At 44.0% G+C, this 19,740-nt stretch overlaps 1 protein-coding gene across 1 annotated transcript in view; it reads right to left on the bottom strand.

The window, feature by feature from the left end:
- Positions 1–16,803, bottom strand: part of nxph1 (neurexophilin 1) — a 58,639-nt gene extending 41,836 nt beyond the window's left edge. The window contains exon 1 of the mRNA XM_068333560.1: positions 16,539–16,803. Within this exon, the coding sequence (XP_068189661.1) occupies positions 16,539–16,592 (54 nt within the window). The 5' untranslated portion in view covers positions 16,593–16,803. The remainder of the gene's footprint in view (positions 1–16,538) is intronic.
- Between the last annotated feature and the right edge of the window lie 2,937 nt (positions 16,804–19,740).

Raw genomic sequence — 19,740 nt, 5'->3', positions numbered from 1 at the left:
GAGGTAGAGGTAGTGGTATAGGTAGAGATAGAGGTAGAGGTAGTGGTAGAGGTAGAGGTAGAGGTAGTGGTAGTGGTAGAGGTAGTGGTAGAGGTAGGAGGTAGAGGTAGTGGTAGAGGTAGAGGTAGAGGTAGACGTAGTGGTAGAGGTAGGAGGTAGAGGTAGATGTAGTGGTAGAGGTAGAGGTAGTGGTAGTGGTAGTGGTAGAGGTAGGAGGTAGTGGTAGAGGTAGTGGTAGTGGTAGAGGTAGAGGTAGTGGTAGAAGTAGAGGTAGAGGTAGAGGTAGGAGGTAGAGGTAGTGGTAGAGGTAGAGGTAGTGGTAGAAGTAGAGGTAGAGGTAGAGGTAGGAGGTAGAGGTAGTGGTAGAGGTAGTGGTAGAGGTAGAGGTAGAGGTATGAGGTAGAGGTAGTGGTAGAGGTAGAGGTAGTGGTAGAGGTAGAGGTAGTGGTAGAGGTAGTGGTAGAGGTAGAGGTAGAGGTAGTGGTAGAGGTAGTGGTAGAGGTAGAGGTAGTGATAGTGGTAGTGATAGTAATAGTGGTAGTGGTAGTGATAGTGGTAGAGGTAGTGGTAGAGGTAGAGGTAGAGGTAGAGGTAGTGGTAGAGGTAGAGGTAGTGGTAATGGTAGAGGTAGTGGTAGAGGTAGGAGCTAGAGGTAGTGGTAGATTAAGTGGTAGAGGTAGAGGTAGATGTAGTGGTAGAGGTAGAGGTAGTGATAGTGGTAGAAGTAGTGGTAGAGGTAGAGGTAGGAGGTAGACGTAGTGGTAGAGGTAGAGGTAGTGATAGTGATAGTGGTAGAGGTAGAGGTAGTGGTAGTGGTAGAGGTAGAGGTAGAGGTAGATGTAGTGGTAGAGGTAGAGGTAGAGGTAGTGATAGTGGTAGAAGTAGTGGTAGAGGTAGAGGTAGAGGTAGGAGGTAGACGTAGTGGTAGAGGTAGTGGTAGAGGTAGTGATAGTGGTAGAGGTAGTGGTAGAGGTAGAGGTAGAGGTAGTGGTAGAGGTAGAGGTAGAGGTAGAGGTAGAGGTAGAGGTAGTGGTAGAGGTAGAGGTAGAGGTAGTGGTAGAGGTAGTGGTAGAGGTAGAGGTAGAGGTAGAGGTAGTGGTAGAGGTACAGGTAGGAGGTAGAGGTAGTGATAGAGGTAGTGGTTGAGGTAGAGGTAGTGATAGTTGTAGTGATAGTTATAGTGGTAGTGGTAGTGATAGTGGTAGAGGTAGAGGTAGTGGTATAGGTAGAGATAGAGGTAGAGGTAGTGGTAGAGGTAGAGGTAGAGGTAGTGGTAGTGGTAGAGGTAGTGGTAGAGGTAGGAGGTAGAGGTAGTGGTAGAGGTAGAGGTAGAGGTAGACGTAGTGGTAGAGGTAGGAGGTAGAGGTAGATGTAGTGGTAGAGGTAGAGGTAGTGGTAGTGGTAGAGGTAGAGGTAGAGGTAGAGGTAGTGGTAGAGTTAGTGGTAGAGGTAGAGGTAGAGGTAGTGGTAGAGGAAGTTGTAGAGGTAGAGATAGATGTAGTGGTAGAGGTAGAGGTAGTGATAGTGGTAGAAGTAGTGGTAGAGGTACAGGTAGAGGTAGAGGCAGAAGTAGTGGTAGAAGTAGAGGTAGAGGTAGAGGCAGAGGTAGTGGTAGAGGTAGAGGTAGAGGTAGTGGTAGAGGTAGTGGTAGAGGTAGAGGTAGAGGTAGTGGTAGAGGTAGTGGTAGAGGTAGAGGTAGTGATAGTGGTAGTGATAGTAATAGTAATAGTGGTAGTGGTAGTGATAGTGATTGTGATATCGATAGTGGTAGTGGTAGTGATAGTGGTAGTGGTAGTGATAGTGATAGAAACTGACGGTCCAGCTGAGAACCATTCCAAACAGAGATGTTAATTTCATGTGTTAGACCTCATTAGAGTTGTCAGTAGGTTAAGCAGCTCTTTAGTTGTTAAGGATGTTAGATGTTCTCGGGTCTTCTTTGCCCTGAGGTGTGACTCACAGGTAGTGCTTTGTCTGCACATGAAGAAGGGAGGTCTGGGTACAAAGGAAGAGATGGTTCCCTTCTGCCATTTGAACTATATATGTAAACCATTTTTGTCTGCATACATTCTCTTTATGTATGCAGTATGAACACACTACACTCAGTCCGGCCACTCATGCAGTTCATTTATCAAACTGATCAAAAATAAACAAGTAAATAAATTGATAAATAAGTCAATTGAAAAAGAGGCAAATAACATGATTTAACTCACCCTAAGCTTCAGACATTATTATAACAGGTGATGACAGTGTGTTTGGGCCAAAGCAGGTAAACATGAGCATGTTCTCACCTCACTGGAATTCCACCTAACAAACATATCTGGTTACATAATGAACCTAAACAGTGCTGTCCATGTCTATGTACTCCTTTTGCTTCAAATACTTTAACACAAAATATGTTGGATTATATTAACTCGTTCTTTACCACGTGTTGGCGGATGGATACGACATCAGTGAGACCGGATCTCGTTCTTTACCACGTGTTGGTGGATGGATACGACATCAGTGAGACCGGATCTCGTTCTTTACCACGTGTTGGCGGATGGATACAACATCAGTGAGACCGGATCTCGTTCTTTACCACGTGTTGGCGGATGGATACAACATCAGTGAGACCGGATCTCGTTCTTTACCACGTGTTGGTGGATGGATACGACATCAGTGAGACCAGATCTCGTTCTTTATTATGTGTTGGTGGATGGATATAACATCAGTGAGGTGTGCTGGAGCCTATCCCAGCTGGTTACAGGTAAGACACAAACCTATGGATAATTTGTTGTGACCAGAAACATTTCATATTTCCAGCAGTATTGATTTTAAAAGACAGATGTAATACTTGAAGTTTCAGGAGGAAAACAAATTTTCTCATCTGAATGAATTTTTATATTTTCCAGACAGTAAACATGTTGTTGATGTCGACAATTTCTGTCTGACAGTTGACATTTTCACTCGAGGTGACGTCAGCATGCATTACAATCTTTAAATAATCCCTTTGAGTGTGTGTGTGTGTGTGTGTGTGTGTGTGTGTGTGTGTGTGTGTGTGTGTGTGTCTTAATAAATTCAGATTTGCACTTGCTGCCGTTTTACACCATTTGTAACTTTAAACCTTCTTAAAGCTTTAGTCTTATATAAAAACAGCCCTTAGAGTGTGTGATACTGTTCAGCAGCACCCACGTATATAACATTCTGAAACACCCCTTCAGACGCTCTGAAACACCCCCATCAGACGCTCTGAAACACCCCTTCAGACAATCTGAAACGCCCCATCAGACGCTCTGAAACACCCCTTCAGATGTTCTGACACACCCCTTCAGACGCTCTGAAACCCCCCTTCAGAGAATCTGAAACACCCCATCAGATGCTCTAAAACACCCCATCAGACGCTCTGAAACATACCCTTCAGACGCTCTGAAACACCCCTTCAGACGCTCTGAAACACCCCATCGAACAGTCTGAAACACCCCTTCAGACACTCTGAAACACCCCTTCAGACGCTCTGAAACACCCCTTCAGACAATCTGAAACACCCCTTCAGACGCTCTGAAACACCCCATCAGACGCTCTGAAACACCCCTTCAGACGCTTTGAAACACCCTTAGGACAATCTGAAACACCCCTTCAGACAGTCTGAAACACCCCTTCAGACAGTCTGAAACACCCTTAGGACAATCTGAAACACCCCTTCAGACAGTCTGAAACACCCCTTCAGACGCTCTGAAACACCCCGTCACACGCTCTGAAACACCCCTTCAGACAATCTGAAACACCCCATCAGACACTCTGAAACACCCCTTCAGACAATCTGAAACGCCCCAATCAGACGCTCTGAAACCCCCCTTCAGACAATCTGAAACACCCCATCAGATGCTCTAAAACACCCCATCAGACGCTCTGAAATATACCCTTCAGACGCTCTGAAACACCCCTTCAGACGCTCTGAAACACCCCATCGAACAGTCTGAAACACCCCTTCAGACACTCTGAAACACCCCTTCCGACGCTCTGAAACACCCCATCGAACAATCTGAAACACCCCTTCAGACGCTCTGAAACACCCCTTCAGACGCTCTGAAACACCCCTTCAGACGCTCTGAAACACCCCTTCAGACAATCTGAAGCATCCCTTAGGACAATCTGAAACACCCCTTCAGACAGTCTGAAACACCCCTCCAGACGCTCTGAAACAATCTTTCAGACAGTCTGAAACACCCCTTCAGATGCTTTGAAACACCCCTTCAGACGCTCTGAAACACCCCATCAGACAGTCTGAAACACCCCTTCAGACGCTCTGAAACACCCCTTCAGACGCTCTGAAACACCCCTTCAGACAATCTGAAACACCCCTTCAGACGCTCTGAAACACCCCATCAGACGCTCTGAAACACCCCTTCAGACGCTTTGAAACACCCTTAGGACAATCTGAAACACCCCTTCAGACAGTCTGAAACACCCCTTCAGACAGTCTGAAACACCCTTAGGACAATCTGAAACACCCCTTCAGACAGTCTGAAACACCCCTTCAGACGCTCTGAAACACCCCGTCAGACGCTCTGAAACACCCCTTCAGACAATCTGAAACACCCCATCAGACACTCTGAAACACCCCTTCAGACAATCTGAAACGCCCCAATCAGACGCTCTGAAACCCCCCTTCAGACAATCTGAAACACCCCATCAGATGCTCTAAAACACCCCATCAGACGCTCTGAAACATACCCTTCAGACGCTCTGAAACACCCCTTCAGACGCTCTGAAACACCCCATCGAACAGTCTGAAACACCCCTTCAGACACTCTGAAACACCCCTTCAGACGCTCTGAAACACCCCATCGAACAGTCTGAAACACCCCTTCAGACACTCTGAAACACCCCTTCAGACGCTCTGAAAAACCCCTTCAGACAATCTGAAACACCCCATCAGACGCTCTGAAACACCCCTTCAGACGCTCTGAAACACCCCTTCGGACGCTCTGAAACACCCCTTCAGACGTTCTGAAACACCCCTTCAGACAGTCTGAAACACCCCTTCAGACAGTCTGAAACACCCCTTCAGACGCTCTGAAACGGCCCTTCAGACGCTCTGAAACACCCCTTCAGACGCTCTGAAACACCCCATCAGACAGTCTGAAACACCCATCAGACGCTCTGAAACACCCCTTCAGACGGTCTGAAACACCCCTTAGGACAATCTGAAACACCCCTTCAGACAGTCTGAAACACCCCTTCAGACGCTCTGAAACAATCTTTCAGTCAGTCTGAAACACCCCTTCAGACGCTCTGAAACATCCCATCAGACAGTCTGAAACACCCCTTCAGACGCTCTGAAACACCCCATCAGACGCTCTGACACACCCCTTCAGACGCTCTGAAACACCCCATCAGACGCTCTGAAATACCCCTTCAGAATGTCTGAAACACCCCTTCAGACGCTCTGAAAAAGGATTTATTGCGTGTCTTCTCTGCTTCGTGAAGCCCTCCACACTCCACTGCTGCCTGCCAATGAAACAGCGTAATATTGTGAAATTTGTGAGGCTTGTAAACCTCGGCCTGAGCGTTCACACGCGTGTTCACTGCTCATTGATTGTGAGTTGATCCGTGATCATGTCTGCGTGGCCGGTCTCTGGAACCAATCAGGATCCAGCAGGAGATAACCGACACGCCCGGTGTCAGACCCATCACTGCAGACGCAGTGGAGGGAGACGTGCTGCACACACACACACACACACACACACACACACACACACACACACACACACACACACACACACACACACACACACACACACATGCTGTTATCCATTAATCCGTCCATTTCCTTGAAGAGCAGATGACCGTAATCGTAGCGTCTTTGGGTTACGTACTGATCGTCTGTCAGTTGATCTGTTGGTTTGTCTTTGATAAATATTTAAAGTGAAATTCACAAATTTATTTCAATCTTTTCAATCTGAACATCTGAATGTGGTTCTCTCTGTAAATGCTAATGTGCTAACTTCCCCATTTAGTAAACCAGTTGCTAATGCTAATAATTATTAGAACATTCTTCCAGATCTGTGTGACCCTCCTGCTACACGTGGTTTCTGCTTTCTCACAGCTAAACACCAATAAATCACTGTATTCATGGAGTTTGGTAATTTGTTCATGTCCTTCTTATCTTTGTCACAACATGCATGAGAACTATGATGATAAACACAAAGGAGGTTTGTTTCTGTAATCCAACACTCACCAGCTGTTCTGTCACCACTGAGATTAATAAGAAAAGACTTTAACACATGAAAAGGATCAAAAAGCAGCAGTTTCTTTTGGAACGGTGCATTTATTACATGTAAATATGAATATAAAACCTCCATGATTTGCAGAATTTAATACGAAATATGCCAAAGTGATGTTTTCTGTGGGCCGGCTGGAAATTCTTTGTTTAAGTTAGAAATCAGTTCAGTTAATTTTTTTGCCGATATACAGAAACAGTGAGGCCTCAGCTGGACTCCTAGTGGGAATTTAGAGAAATTATATTTTCAGATGTTACTTAAAAACATTAATCAGTGAAACAGGAACTCATCTGTGAGAGAAATTCAACATCTGGACAAACAGAGTTCCTCTCATTCATCTTAAAGACGGAACATATTGTGATTATTTACCTGTGTGGGGGAAACTTCATACCACAGGCCCATATGCAGGCTTACTTTATTTCAGTGAACTCAGAACACAAATGAGTTTTTCACACACACACACACACACACACACACACACACACACACACACACACACACACACACACACACACACACACACACACACACACACACACACACACACACACACACACACACACACACACCTGTAAGCATGCAAGTAAATACTGAGAGGTAAGAGAGCGACAGGCAGCTGCTAATACTATTAATACCAATACTATGACTACTACTACTATTACTACTACTATTAATACTACTACTATTACAACTACTATTAATACTACTATTAATACTAGTACTACTATTATGACTATTACTACTATTACTACTACTACTATTACAACTACTATTAATACTACTATTAATACTAGTACTACTATTATGACTATTACTACTGTTACTCCTACAACTATTAATATTAATACTAATACTACTACTACTACTACTACTATTACTATTACTATTAACACTAATACTACTTATACTACTATAACTACTACTACCAGTACTACGATTGTGACTAATACTACTACTACTATAACTAGTACGACGAGTATGATTAATACTACTACTACTATTACCCCTACAACTACTACTACTAGTGGGGACGGTGCCTTGCTCCAGGGGACCTTGGCAGTGTTCAGGAGGTAACTGTCCGTTCACACTTGGTGGGTGTTGAACCTTCCACCCTCCCCAGGACTGAACCACTGCTGCCTCTGCCCCAAACTACTTCAAGATGTCTCATAAATGACGTCACCATTACAACGCCTGGGACTCTCACCAGCGCCATCCTGTGGTGGAGCGTGTTGTCTCCCATCAGGAGGCTGCTGGTTCAAACCTGCTGCTGTTCCAGTGAGAACACCTGGAGGTGGTGTGGAACTCATCGCTGTAAACGTTTGTAAAATGAAAAGACTTTGAAAAGACTCAAAATACAATCTGAGCAGGAAACACTGCATGAGGAACGAGACCAACTCTGATCTGAAGCAGCCTGACCTGGATGAGGGAGAATCCACACCAACGGACGGAGACATGTGGAGCTACTCCAAAGGCAGGACCAATGGCAGCGTGGAGTGTGTGAGCGATGAGTGTGTGAGCGATGAGTGTGTGAGCGATGAGTGTGTGAGCGATGAGTGTGTGAGCGATGAGTGTGTGAGCGATAAGTGTGTGAGCGATGAGTGTGTGAGCGATGAGTGTGTGAGCGATGAGTGTGTGAGCGATGAGTGTGTGAGCGATGAGTGTGTGAGCGATGAGTGTGTGAGCGATGAGTGTGTGAAGCTGTGCAGCAGACTTCACACACTGGAAGTCTGACTGGAGCCAGACTCTGATCAGACCCAGTGTGTCAGACGGTCCAGTCGAGAAGACAAAACCGTTTGGCAACGAACACGTCTCTAGTAAAACTGATCTGCTGGAGGTCATCAAGTCCAGGATGGAGAACCTCTTGTCCTTTAAGATTAATGCCGTTTGTGTTGTTGATACTCCATCTAGCCCTGTCTTCTCATCCTCTTCTCTCACACCAACTACCTTCATGTCCTCTTTCACTACATCCATAAACCTCCTCTTTGGTCTTCCTCTAGGCCTCCTGCCTGGCAGTTCAGAACTCAGCATCCTTCTACCAATATATTCACTATCTCTCCTCTGGACATGTCCAAACCATCTCAGTCTGGCCTCTCTGACTTTATCTCCAGAACCTCTAACATGTGCTGTCCCTCTGATGTACTCCTTCCTGATCCTATCCATCCTGGTCACTCCCAGAGAGAACCTCAGCATCTTCATCTCTGCTACCTCCAGCTCTGTCTCCTGTCTTTTCCTCAGTGACACTGTCTCTAGACCAAACAACGTCGCTGGTCTCACCACAGTTTTGTAATTATTCTTTTGATAGAGAATTTTTTATTAACCCTGAGACAGAATTATTCATTTCTGTCTTGATGCTAATGAAGACATGTTGATGCATTTGTCCTTGTCTGTATTTCAATATGCAGATCCAGACCTGGATGTCGTACAACCCCCTGCTATGACTACTGTGACTTCAAATACTTGTAGTAGTAGTAGTAGTAGTAGTACTACTACTGCTGTAGTAGTACTACTACTACCTATAATAACAAGGCAGTCAGAGACTGCAACATCCCACAAGACCATAGATCAAAGCTTCCGCTTTGATCTATGGTCTTACTTGCACTGACCTTCTCCCTCGTCTTTCCATCTTATCCGGTTCCTGAGTGTACAAAAGTTTAAATTTGGCCTTGACCTACTTTTGTAAAGGTCAAGGTCATCATCTCATCTTCATCCCCTTGCTGCCTGAGTAATGTGCTTTATGTTTCATCTTTCTATCTGAAACGGTTGTGAAGACATTTGGTGACAGACGGACGAACACTGACCGTTACAATACATCACCGCTTTACAGCAGGATGTAATAATAACAATGATGGGTGGTGGTAGTGCCGGGGGTAGTTCTGTCGCCTCAGGGCGGTTCCAGGTTCCGGTTCTGTTCTGTTCTCCCTGTGTCTGCGTGGGTTCTCTCCTGGTTCTCCAGCTTGCTCCCCCCTCCAGAAACATGTACATACATGAATTTGTTGGTTCCAAGTCATCTGTAGGTGTGACTGACTGAGTGTTTGTCTTTCATGTGGTGCACCGGCGTCCTGCCTGGAGTGTACCCCGTCTACTAGGATAGGCTCAAGTAATCCCAACAAACCACAAACACAGAAACAGCAGTTAAGATGAATGAATGAATGAGAGAATGAATGAATGAATCATAATGATACCATGACTACTGCTGCTACCACTACTAGTACTATTACTGCTACTACTAGTACTACTAGAACTACTATTATTACTATTGCTATTACTATTACTAATACTACTTTTACTACTACTACTAGTACTACTACTTCTACTAGCAGTACTATTAGAACTACTATTAATAATAATAATAATAATAATAATAATAATAATAATAATAATAATAATTCAAACTTTATTGATCCCCAGAGGGTAAATTCTCTTTACACTCTCAGTACACACATCTGTGTTAGTCTCTAGCCCGTCACACAGTGTTGTGAACAAGGCCCCTGAACACAGCTCACTGGGGGCCTGTCATCATACAGTTAGTCCAGGGGAGGAAGAGTGACGGGTCGCGCTCGGAGGTCACGCCCCAAATGAGCAGCTTGTGGTGGGGACGGTGCCTTGCTCAAGTGCGCCTCGGCAGTGGCTGGGAGGTGAGCTGACACCTCCCACTGTCAGCTCACACTCCAAGGGATGTCATGGTGGGAGGGGGAATCGATCCACCAATGGCCGGGAGATCCGTCTTCAAGACATGTGCTCTACCGCTGAGACACTGCCACCCCAAACTATTACTACTATTACTACTACTATTACTCAGTACGACTATTACTAGTACCACTACTACTACTATTACTACTATTACTATTACTACTACTACTACTACTACTACTAATACTACTACTACTTCTACTAGAACTACTACTACTATTATTACTACTATTATTATTCTACTGTTACTACTACTACTATTATGGCTACTACTGTTATGACTATTACTACTTTATTAGTAGTAGTCGTACTATAATAGTAGTAATAGTTTTGTCTTCTACTGTTACTACTAGTACTATTACTACTAGAACTACTACTACTACTACTATTACTACTATTATTATTACTTCTACTTCTATTACGGCTACTACTATTACTACCACTACCACTACTTCTTATAGTACTACTACTATTTCTACGACTACTACTACCATTACTACTACTACCATTACTACTACTATTACTACTAGTACTATTACTACTAGAACTACTACTACTACTACTATTACTACTATTATTATTACTTCTACTACTATTACGGCTACTACTATGACGACTGCTACTATTACTACTACTACTACTATTACTACTACTACTACTACCACTACTTCTAATAGTACTACTACTATTTCTACGACTACTACTACCATTACTGCTACTACGATTACTACTACTATTACTACTACTATAATAGTAGTAATAGTTTTGTCTTCAACTATTACTACTAGTACTATTACTACTAGAACTACTACTACTACTACTATTACTACTATTATTATTATTTCTACTACTATTACGTCTACTACTACTATTACTACTACTACTACTACTATTACTACTACAACTACAACTACTTCTAATAGTACTACTACTATTTCTACGACTACTACTACCATTACTTCTACTTCCATTACTACTACTACCATTACTACTACTACTATTACTACTACTATAATAGTAGTAATAGTTTTGTCTTATACTATTACTACTAGTACTATTACTACTAGAACTACTACTACTACTACTATTACTACTATTATTATTATTTCTACTGCTATTACGACTACTACTACTATTACTACTACTACTACTACTATTACTACTACTACTACAACTACTTCTAATAGTACTACTACTATTTCTACGACTACTACTACCATTTCTCCTACTACCATTACCACTACCATTACTACTACTCTTCTCTCCAGGGGGGCCTCCCAGCGTTGCTGTCAGGGTAACACCTCCCTCACCAGGAGAGGACTCTCTGTGTGGAGATGGAAACGGATGGGCTGAAACCCCCCAGGACCAAACTGAGGTCAGGAGCTCCACTGGATGTTCTGAGAACAACAACCTTCAACCACCAGCTCCACGTCTGACCTCTGACCTGTGGCTGTGATTGAACATGTGGAGCAGTGTGTGGAAGAGAGAACCAGAGCCACGGTCATCAATCACACACACACACGCACACACACACACACACACACACACACACACACACACACACACACACACACACACACACACACACACACACACACACACTGATGACACCCAGTCTACAGCCCCAGTGGGTGATTTTTCATGTGATTTTTGATTTTTCTGTCCTGATCTCTGAGATCTCTCCTCGTCATCAGAGACAGGTTCATCCTTCTTAATCCTCAGGATTTAAATAGTTAATCCTGTAATGCCCCAGAGGAAAACACGACCCCGGTGTCAGTGGTAACACTGTTATCACTGACGGGATGGTCAAAGCCCAAGGTCGGGCGCTGCTTTGGCTGTTTGAGGCCACCTGGGGAGGCTGATCCCAGATCAGACACCCCAGGACTGAGCAGCAGGATCACAGAGGTCAGAGGTCACACATTTAAACAGCACAGCAGCATCAGGTCACCTTCTGGTGTCTGCTCCAGAGCCGTGCCCCATCCATCTCTCAGCCTGGACTCACAGCAGCTCACTGAAGATTAGATTTCTGTTTGGTGTGGTCGGGTCTAGTTCATGGCTGATGACCTGATTGTATTGAATTTTAATGGAATTGATTTTTCTCTTAGAGAATGATGGTTGTATCAAAACGGTAAAACATAGTTATGTGTAAACCTCATCTCTTCTGCCTGTTCATGAAACATCAGTCACCATTATTCCAGATCAGTCACCATTATTCCAGATCACCAGATGAATGAGTGTGAATCAACTCCACATTTACACTACTGTACGTTTTCTGGTGTTTTATACTTATGACAGAACATATTTGAGTTTTGAACGGTTGGTCTGACAAAATGTTTAAGATCCGTTCAAAACGCAGCAGAAATAATTTAGTTCACAACGGTACAAGTGAGAGAAAATTATTAATTAATAATCATTAATTATTAAATTATTAACGAAACAGTTCGTTATAAATAAATTACTATTTGATATCGTAGACATTAACAATGATAAGAAATGGATTATGGATACGTGTAGTACTATGGATATGGATAATTAATGGTAGAACAGCATCAATATATCAAAATCGATCAATATCTCCTTTGTGGCACAGATTGATTGATTGATTGATTGATTGATTGATTGATTGATTGATTGATTGATTGATTGATTCCTAGGTGTAGTATATTTAAAATCTTTACCAATAAACCACCAACTGGAAACAAGAACCCGTGTCTTAACAGGATCACGTGGAGACCTTCTCTGAACATCTCCCAGCCCCCCATGAAGCCCCCCATGAAGGACTCCACTGAACCACATTAGACTCACAACGTGCTGAACCCATCAGAACCACCTGAAAACCACGTCTGACCTCCTCCAGACCACCAGACCCCCCCGGTTGTCACTGGAGCCTCCACTTACAGCAGCTGGTCACCACTTGAACAGGGAGAGCCAACCGATGGAACGGGGGGGGGGGGTGTAACCGGCGTGAGTGGAGGCCGCTGAGACGGCGACGGCGGGGGGGGGGGGGGTGAATTCAGTGTTCTGCTTCTAGACTGAACTCTCAGCCCTTTAGTGCTTTAGTGCTCTGCCCCCCCCCAGCAGACGAGGGGGGGGGTGTTCCCCCATCTGCTGGGGGGGGGGGGTGTTCATCACTGCAGTGATGAATCTGCTATTTTCATCCCTTTACTGTGTAACTGAGTTTATATAAAAACTAACTGTTGAAACCTGGTTTATTATTATTATTGATTATAACAATAATTGTTATTATTAATTATTGTTATATAATATGATTTTAATAATTATTAATAATTATTATTTATAATAATTACTATTATTGATTATTATTATTATATAATATGATAATAATTATTGATAATAATAATAATATTAATGATCATCACTATTATTATTATTATTACTATTATTATTATTTATTCATTCATTCATTCATCTTCCAACCCGCTGAAATCCACTAACGCAGGTCGCGGGGTAGCCAGTGCCTATCCTGGCAGTCTCAGGGCGTGAGGCGGGGGACACTCCGGGCACGACGCCAGTGCACCGCGGAGTTAATTATTATTATTATTATTATTAATAATAAATAGTTTTTAGTATTAATATTATTGAGATTATCATTATTAGTGTTGTCATTATTATTAATTATTATTATATATAGTTTTGAGGTGGGACTGAGGAGGAGGTGTGGTGTGTTTAGAGGGGGGCTGGATGTGATGTGATGTGGGGGGGTCACACTGCATGAGAAGTGCTGTAATGATCCCCCCCCATCACCCCGACTGCTTGACACTGTTAGATAACAACTTCTTAATGGGAATACTCAGTTGGGACCACAGCATCTGTTCCTCCCATGGGACGGGGGGGGGGGGGGGGGTGAAGATGCCTCCATGGAGGGGTGAACAACCAGTAACACCCCAGCATAGCTTCATGTCCCCCACCAGAACAGAGAAAAACTCAGTCAGCTGCATCAATAAATCCTTCCTGTCCAGTAATCCCTGATCAAGATTTACACACACACACACACACACACACACACACACACACACACACACACACACACACACACACACACACACGTCAAACGTAATAATAACAAAAGGCAACATGAATATTTTTGAGCCGATCGGAGCAGAGAGCTCCTGAACCACGTTAGTGTCCAAATGAACAAATATGTTCATCAACTTACGATTAAATTACTCCAACAATTTCTATTGTTGAACCACTAGAAGCAGAGTCAGGTGGGGGCCCTGGGGCCGGACTAATGTGTGCCAGTAAAAGATTCTCAAAGTTACACATTTTGGGGACAAACAGGAGGTAGATAAGAGAAGAATTTCTACTCTTTTTAATGTTTTTGTGAACAAAACAAATCAAACACCTGCTGTCAAAGTGAAGGCATAGTGTGTGTGCGCATGGGTGTGTCAGTGTTTTACTTCATCCTGTCAGAATAAAATCATGGAAAATAACGTGATTGCATGATTTAAAAGTTCTGCTCATTTTGGTTTCTGAAAATTAGTATTATGGGATTGTGTTTAACAATAAATCAGAAATAAAAAAAAGTTCATTGAATCTATGAATACTCGTTTACAGATTTTCTTTAAATATATATATATAGTGTGTTGTCCTGCTTTGGGCAGAGGACAGCGGGGGTGTTAATTGAATAAAGCTGTAGGTGTTCAGTGCTGCGTCTACCTGCGCTGTCTGTTGCCGGTCGGGGGGGTCAAGGCTCGGCTCGCAGACAAGAGGCTTAAGCAGAGACAAGAGCCTTTAACAGCAAATAAAAGCATCAAAGTTCAGCTGTAATCCGCCCGGATTAGGCTGACTGTTAACGGAATTCACTCCCGGCGCATCTCTTTGTGCGCTTTTACGCATTTCAGCCCGGTGAACAGGATTTGTTGGAGGAGCGGAGATGATCTGCCCGGTGTGTCCGGTGTGTATAAACCACACCTTTCCTTCAACTGGAAGGATTTTATATTATATCAAATAAAACCACGCTTCAAAAAATGATTTAAAGACGAGAGAAACGTGAAAGATTAGACTTGTGTTAAATCAGAGAGGATTTCTCCTGATTTAATGTGATTCTTCATTTTTAAAATCTATTTAAGATTATTCCCCTTTTCTCAGTGTGAACGCGGTTTACTGTTCGGCCTGTTATTCCCTTTTGGCCACAGAGTCCCGTTGGGTAAATCCACATTAAATGTTTGTTTAAGCACCATGGAGAGCACCACTTACACTCTGTGTGTGTGTGTGTGTGTGTGTGTGTGTGTGTGTGTGTGTGTGTGTGTGTGTGTGTGTGTGTGTGTGTGTGTGTGTGTGTGTGTGTGTGTGTTTGTGTGTGTTTTAGATAAAGATGAAGGAAAAGTGTAACTCTAATACAAAGACCTTTATTTATAATACACGGATTACAATGAAATACACTGAAATGTCACAATGTGTAATAAATAACACCTGCAAATATAATTCCACTGGAATTCCTGCTCAGTTTATGAGGTGAAATAATTATTTTTCTAAATTTAAATACTGCAGCCGAGCGGAAATCCACCAAGTCAGATTAATAACGAATGTGAAATGGGCCAGTTTTTATCTGCATATACTTATATACTTATATTAAAACACGCTTTGAGCAGAAGTGATGTTCAGACTTCCTCTGTTTCAGAGGAAAAATTCTGTTGTCCAGGAAGAAAAGATTAATTTCAATATTAAAGTTAGATTACAGGTTATTTTCACTTAAATGTATTTATTGTGTGATCATAGAGGAGAGCGCATGGTGATTATGTAATAATAAGTAAGAAATATTTATATGTTTTAAACCATAAAATATGAATAGAATATGAAGCAAAGTTTAATTTGGTTTGTTATCTTCAAGACTATATTCCTACAAAACTAATTATTGTGAATCTGGTTTTGTTTTTGTGATTTTGTGTATTTTCATATTTATAACCAATAATCAGGTGAACGCTGTTATTTCACAAATGACTTCCTTCACACAGGTGAACCACACGAAATGTCTTTTTCCACATAATGTCTGTTTTCTCTCATACATGCTGCGTGTGTTCATCGGAACGAGGCTGGAGCCGCTGTGGATCCAGAGTTTTGGTTTACTCTAGCGCCCCCATGAGGTGAATAGTGGTCACTGTCCAGGCTACCAGAAGAACGATAATAAACTACAAATAGTAAAAACATCTCATCTGGGTTTTTTTTTACTTTAGTTTGAGGTGAAAAATCCACTGAAAGCTTCGTTTCCTCTGTTTTACGCACATTTTACGCACAGCGCCGTTGCGCACAGGAAGAGTCCCCGGCTTCAAGTTTCACATTCAAAAACTTTGACATACGAACCAAAGAGGAGTCCAAACCCTTTGTCCATCAGACACATTTGATAAGTTCTGTGACATAAACTTTCAGTCGCGTCTTTCTCGCCCCGGTGGAATCCGTTTGGAGCCCGCACCAATGGACAGAACACCATCTCAAATGTCCCCGCTGTGGGACAATAAAGGCTTATCTTATCTTATCACCCCCCCTGACAGAGGATTCATGTTTCTGTGTGAAGCGGATGGAGCTGAACTGTGATCGCAGGTGGAGCAGGTGAGTCCAACTTACCAGACAGAGTCCCGGCGTCAGGAGGAACACGGCGCACCAACACGTCACCTGCATCCTCCCGGAGCTCAAAGTTCCACTAGTGTCCCTCTTCTGGAAGCTGCGGCTCTGCAGACCATAAATCCACCAGTCCCCCGCCTCACAGCGCGGCCAAGCCCCCCAGAAGCCCGGGCAAAAAGGACACAGCGCACCCCATGACCGCGGAATAAGGCTGGAAGTTGGAGGCTGGGATGAGAAGGCTGCTGCTGCGGGGCCAATGATGTGTGTTGGGGCGGGGGGGGCGACAAACTGCGTTTATCTGAGAGTTAATCCAGGTAGAGGCAGCAGGGGGGTCATAGCTGAGAGCAGGTTCAGGTCCAGACTGTCTGAGAGTTGTGCGCGCAGATGTTGGTGCGCTCCGATCTGAAGGGAACGGAAGGGCTTCCCGCTTTATAACAACACAACCGGAGAGACTCTCGCTCCGGGGGGGGGGGGGGGGGGGAGTGAGAGAGGAGGAAAAAATGGCAGGAAAAGACGAATGAAGCGGAGTGAGGCTGGTCCGAGCCGCGACGAGGACGCAGGAAACCAAGTTCTGTGTGGAGAGTCTCACCTTGGCTGCTGGTTTGTGCGCCTGATGCAGATCAATGAGCTGACAGTCAGAGGTCCGCTGCCAATAACTCCAAGCAGCCCCCTCCTTCACCCCCCAACACCCCCAACATTTAAGCATCAAACCCCAAAAACAGCCCAACAGCTGCCACACATGACCACAGTCCGGTGGATCAGGAGCAGCTCTCAGAGCGGCTGTAGTGAACCATCACTAGTGTCCAACACTAGTGTTCACTACAGTGAACCATCACTAGTGTCCAACACTAGTGATGGTTCACTACAGTGAACCATCACTAGTGTCCAACAGGCTGACAGACATTCATGCAAATTCACACATGGAATCACACACACAGGGAAACATGCCACAACTAAACATCCCATAATCTCTAAAAGAAAGGAAACATTATACCTTGTCAGTACAAATATTTAATGTCACAGTTCCAACTCAGTTTTCTGAAACAAGAACAATAAAAACAGCTTCAGGTTGATTTGAAACAGACGGAACGTTTCAGACCGACAGGCTGCTGCTGAGCGTTAACTTCTCTACGCGCTGAAGGATCAGTCCCGCTGCAGAGCGGGGTGGTTGTCACCAGTGTCACAAAGGATCTCCACAACCTGCAGATAGAAAGATGAAACAAAAGCACGTGACTCAGGCAGCACAGAGGATGAAGATGAGATGATGACCTTGACCTTGACAAAACTAGGTCAAGGTGAAATTTCAATTTTTGTACACTCAGGAACCAGATAAGATAAGGGAGAAGGCCAGTGTGACTAAGACCATAGATCAAAGATAGTGCTCTGATCCATGACAGTAGGTCAGAGCACTAGCTTCGATCTATGACCTATGCAAGTGGGTCAGGGTAACATTTTGAAGTCAGGGGTGTCACGGGATGTTGCAGTCTGTGACTGCATTGGTTCTTGTTCTGTTAGTGTTCTGTTTACTCTCAGGATCGTTCACGTGTCGTTTAAAAAGTTTACATAGTTCAGTCTGACATGTCCAGTCGAAACATCCGTCCATCCATCCGTCCATCCATCCATCCGTCCGTCCGTCCGTCCATCCATCCATCTATCCATCCATCCATTCATCCATCCATCCGTCCATCCATTCATCCATCCATCCGTCCATCCATTCATCCATCCGTCCGTCCATCCATCCATCCATCTATCCATCCATTCATCCATCCGTCCGTCCATCCATTCATCCATCCGTCCGTCCATCCATCCATCCATCTATCCATCCATTCATCCATCCGTCCGTCCATCCATTCATCCATCCATCCGTCCATTCATCCATCCGTCCGTCCATCCATCCATCTATCCATCCATTCATCCGTCCATCCGTCCATCCATCCATCCGTCCGTCCATCCATTCATCCATCCGTCCGTCCATCCATTCATCCATCCGTCCATCCATCCGTCCGTCCATCCATTCATCCATCCGTCCGTCCATCCATCCATCTATCCATCCATTCATCCGTCCATCCGTCCATCCATCCATCCGTCCGTCCATCCATTCATCCATCCGTCCGTCCATCCATTCATCCATCCGTCCATCCATCCGTCCGTCCATCCATCCATCTATCCATCCATTCATCCGTCCATCCGTCCATCCATCCATCCGTCCGTCCATCCATTCATCCATCCGTCCGTCCATCCATTCATCCATCCGTCCATCCGTCCAGCTTGGATCGACCAGTACCCTTGTCGGTCAGGGGTCTATCTCAGCAGGCTACGAACAAGATGTGGGGTACACCCCAGATGAGGTACCAGATCATCATGAGGCGAGTTGGTTGTTGTGCTTGTGTGTGTGTGTGTGTGTGTGTGTGTGTGTGTGTGTGTGTGTGTGTGTGTGTGTGTGTGTGTGTGTGTGTGTGTGTGTGTGTGTGTGTGTGTGTGTGTGTGTGTGTGTGTGTGTGTGTGTGATTGATTGTAGCACCAACTCTTCCCTTTCCACCTGGTCTGAACTGACTCAGTGAAATGTACACGGTCCCAAATGGTCTGTGTTTGACAGGTGAGTTAAACAAACCCGTTGCCTTTAATGTGAGTGTGTGAGCCGCTCTCCTGTAATGGAATCATGTGTGTCTGGAGGAGACGCCCAGCAGTAGAAGTGATGAGATATTTGGAGCAGCAGGTACAGACTTATTTTTTCAAGGATGTGGTGTTTTAAAGTAGAATGCCACTGCATTTTTCAGATTAGATCCACCACCATCACGAGTACTAGTGGGTATTAAAGGGTTCTACACTGCTGTCCATACATACCAAAGGAAGTCCAGATTGGAATTTCAAATATTTCTTACAGGGCAGGCAACATGCTGTCAGTGTTTGACAATCAATAAGTATTGTATTGACACATCACATTATATTGATTGAACTAGTTGTTATTAATTATTTGTGAAACTTCAACATTTATCCAGACTTTCATACCATTGAATGGATCATTGTCACATGACAGTGGGCATAGCACCCATCTCTATGTCCCATGTAGGCATTGACAATTTATTGTGATGCAAGTTTTGAAATGACATTTTTTGTTTATTATAACCTTAAAAGATCGTAGCAGTAAAAATATCAACAAACACAGTTTTTATTTTTCCTCCAGAGCGCCAGTTCAGCCAGGAGG

The sequence above is a fragment of the Antennarius striatus genome, chromosome 14 (assembly GCF_040054535.1).
Source record: "Antennarius striatus isolate MH-2024 chromosome 14, ASM4005453v1, whole genome shotgun sequence".
Taxonomy (NCBI): domain Eukaryota; kingdom Metazoa; phylum Chordata; class Actinopteri; order Lophiiformes; family Antennariidae; genus Antennarius; species Antennarius striatus.
The sequence above is the reverse complement of the archived record's forward strand: the minus strand, read 5'-3'. Positions and strand labels throughout refer to the sequence as shown.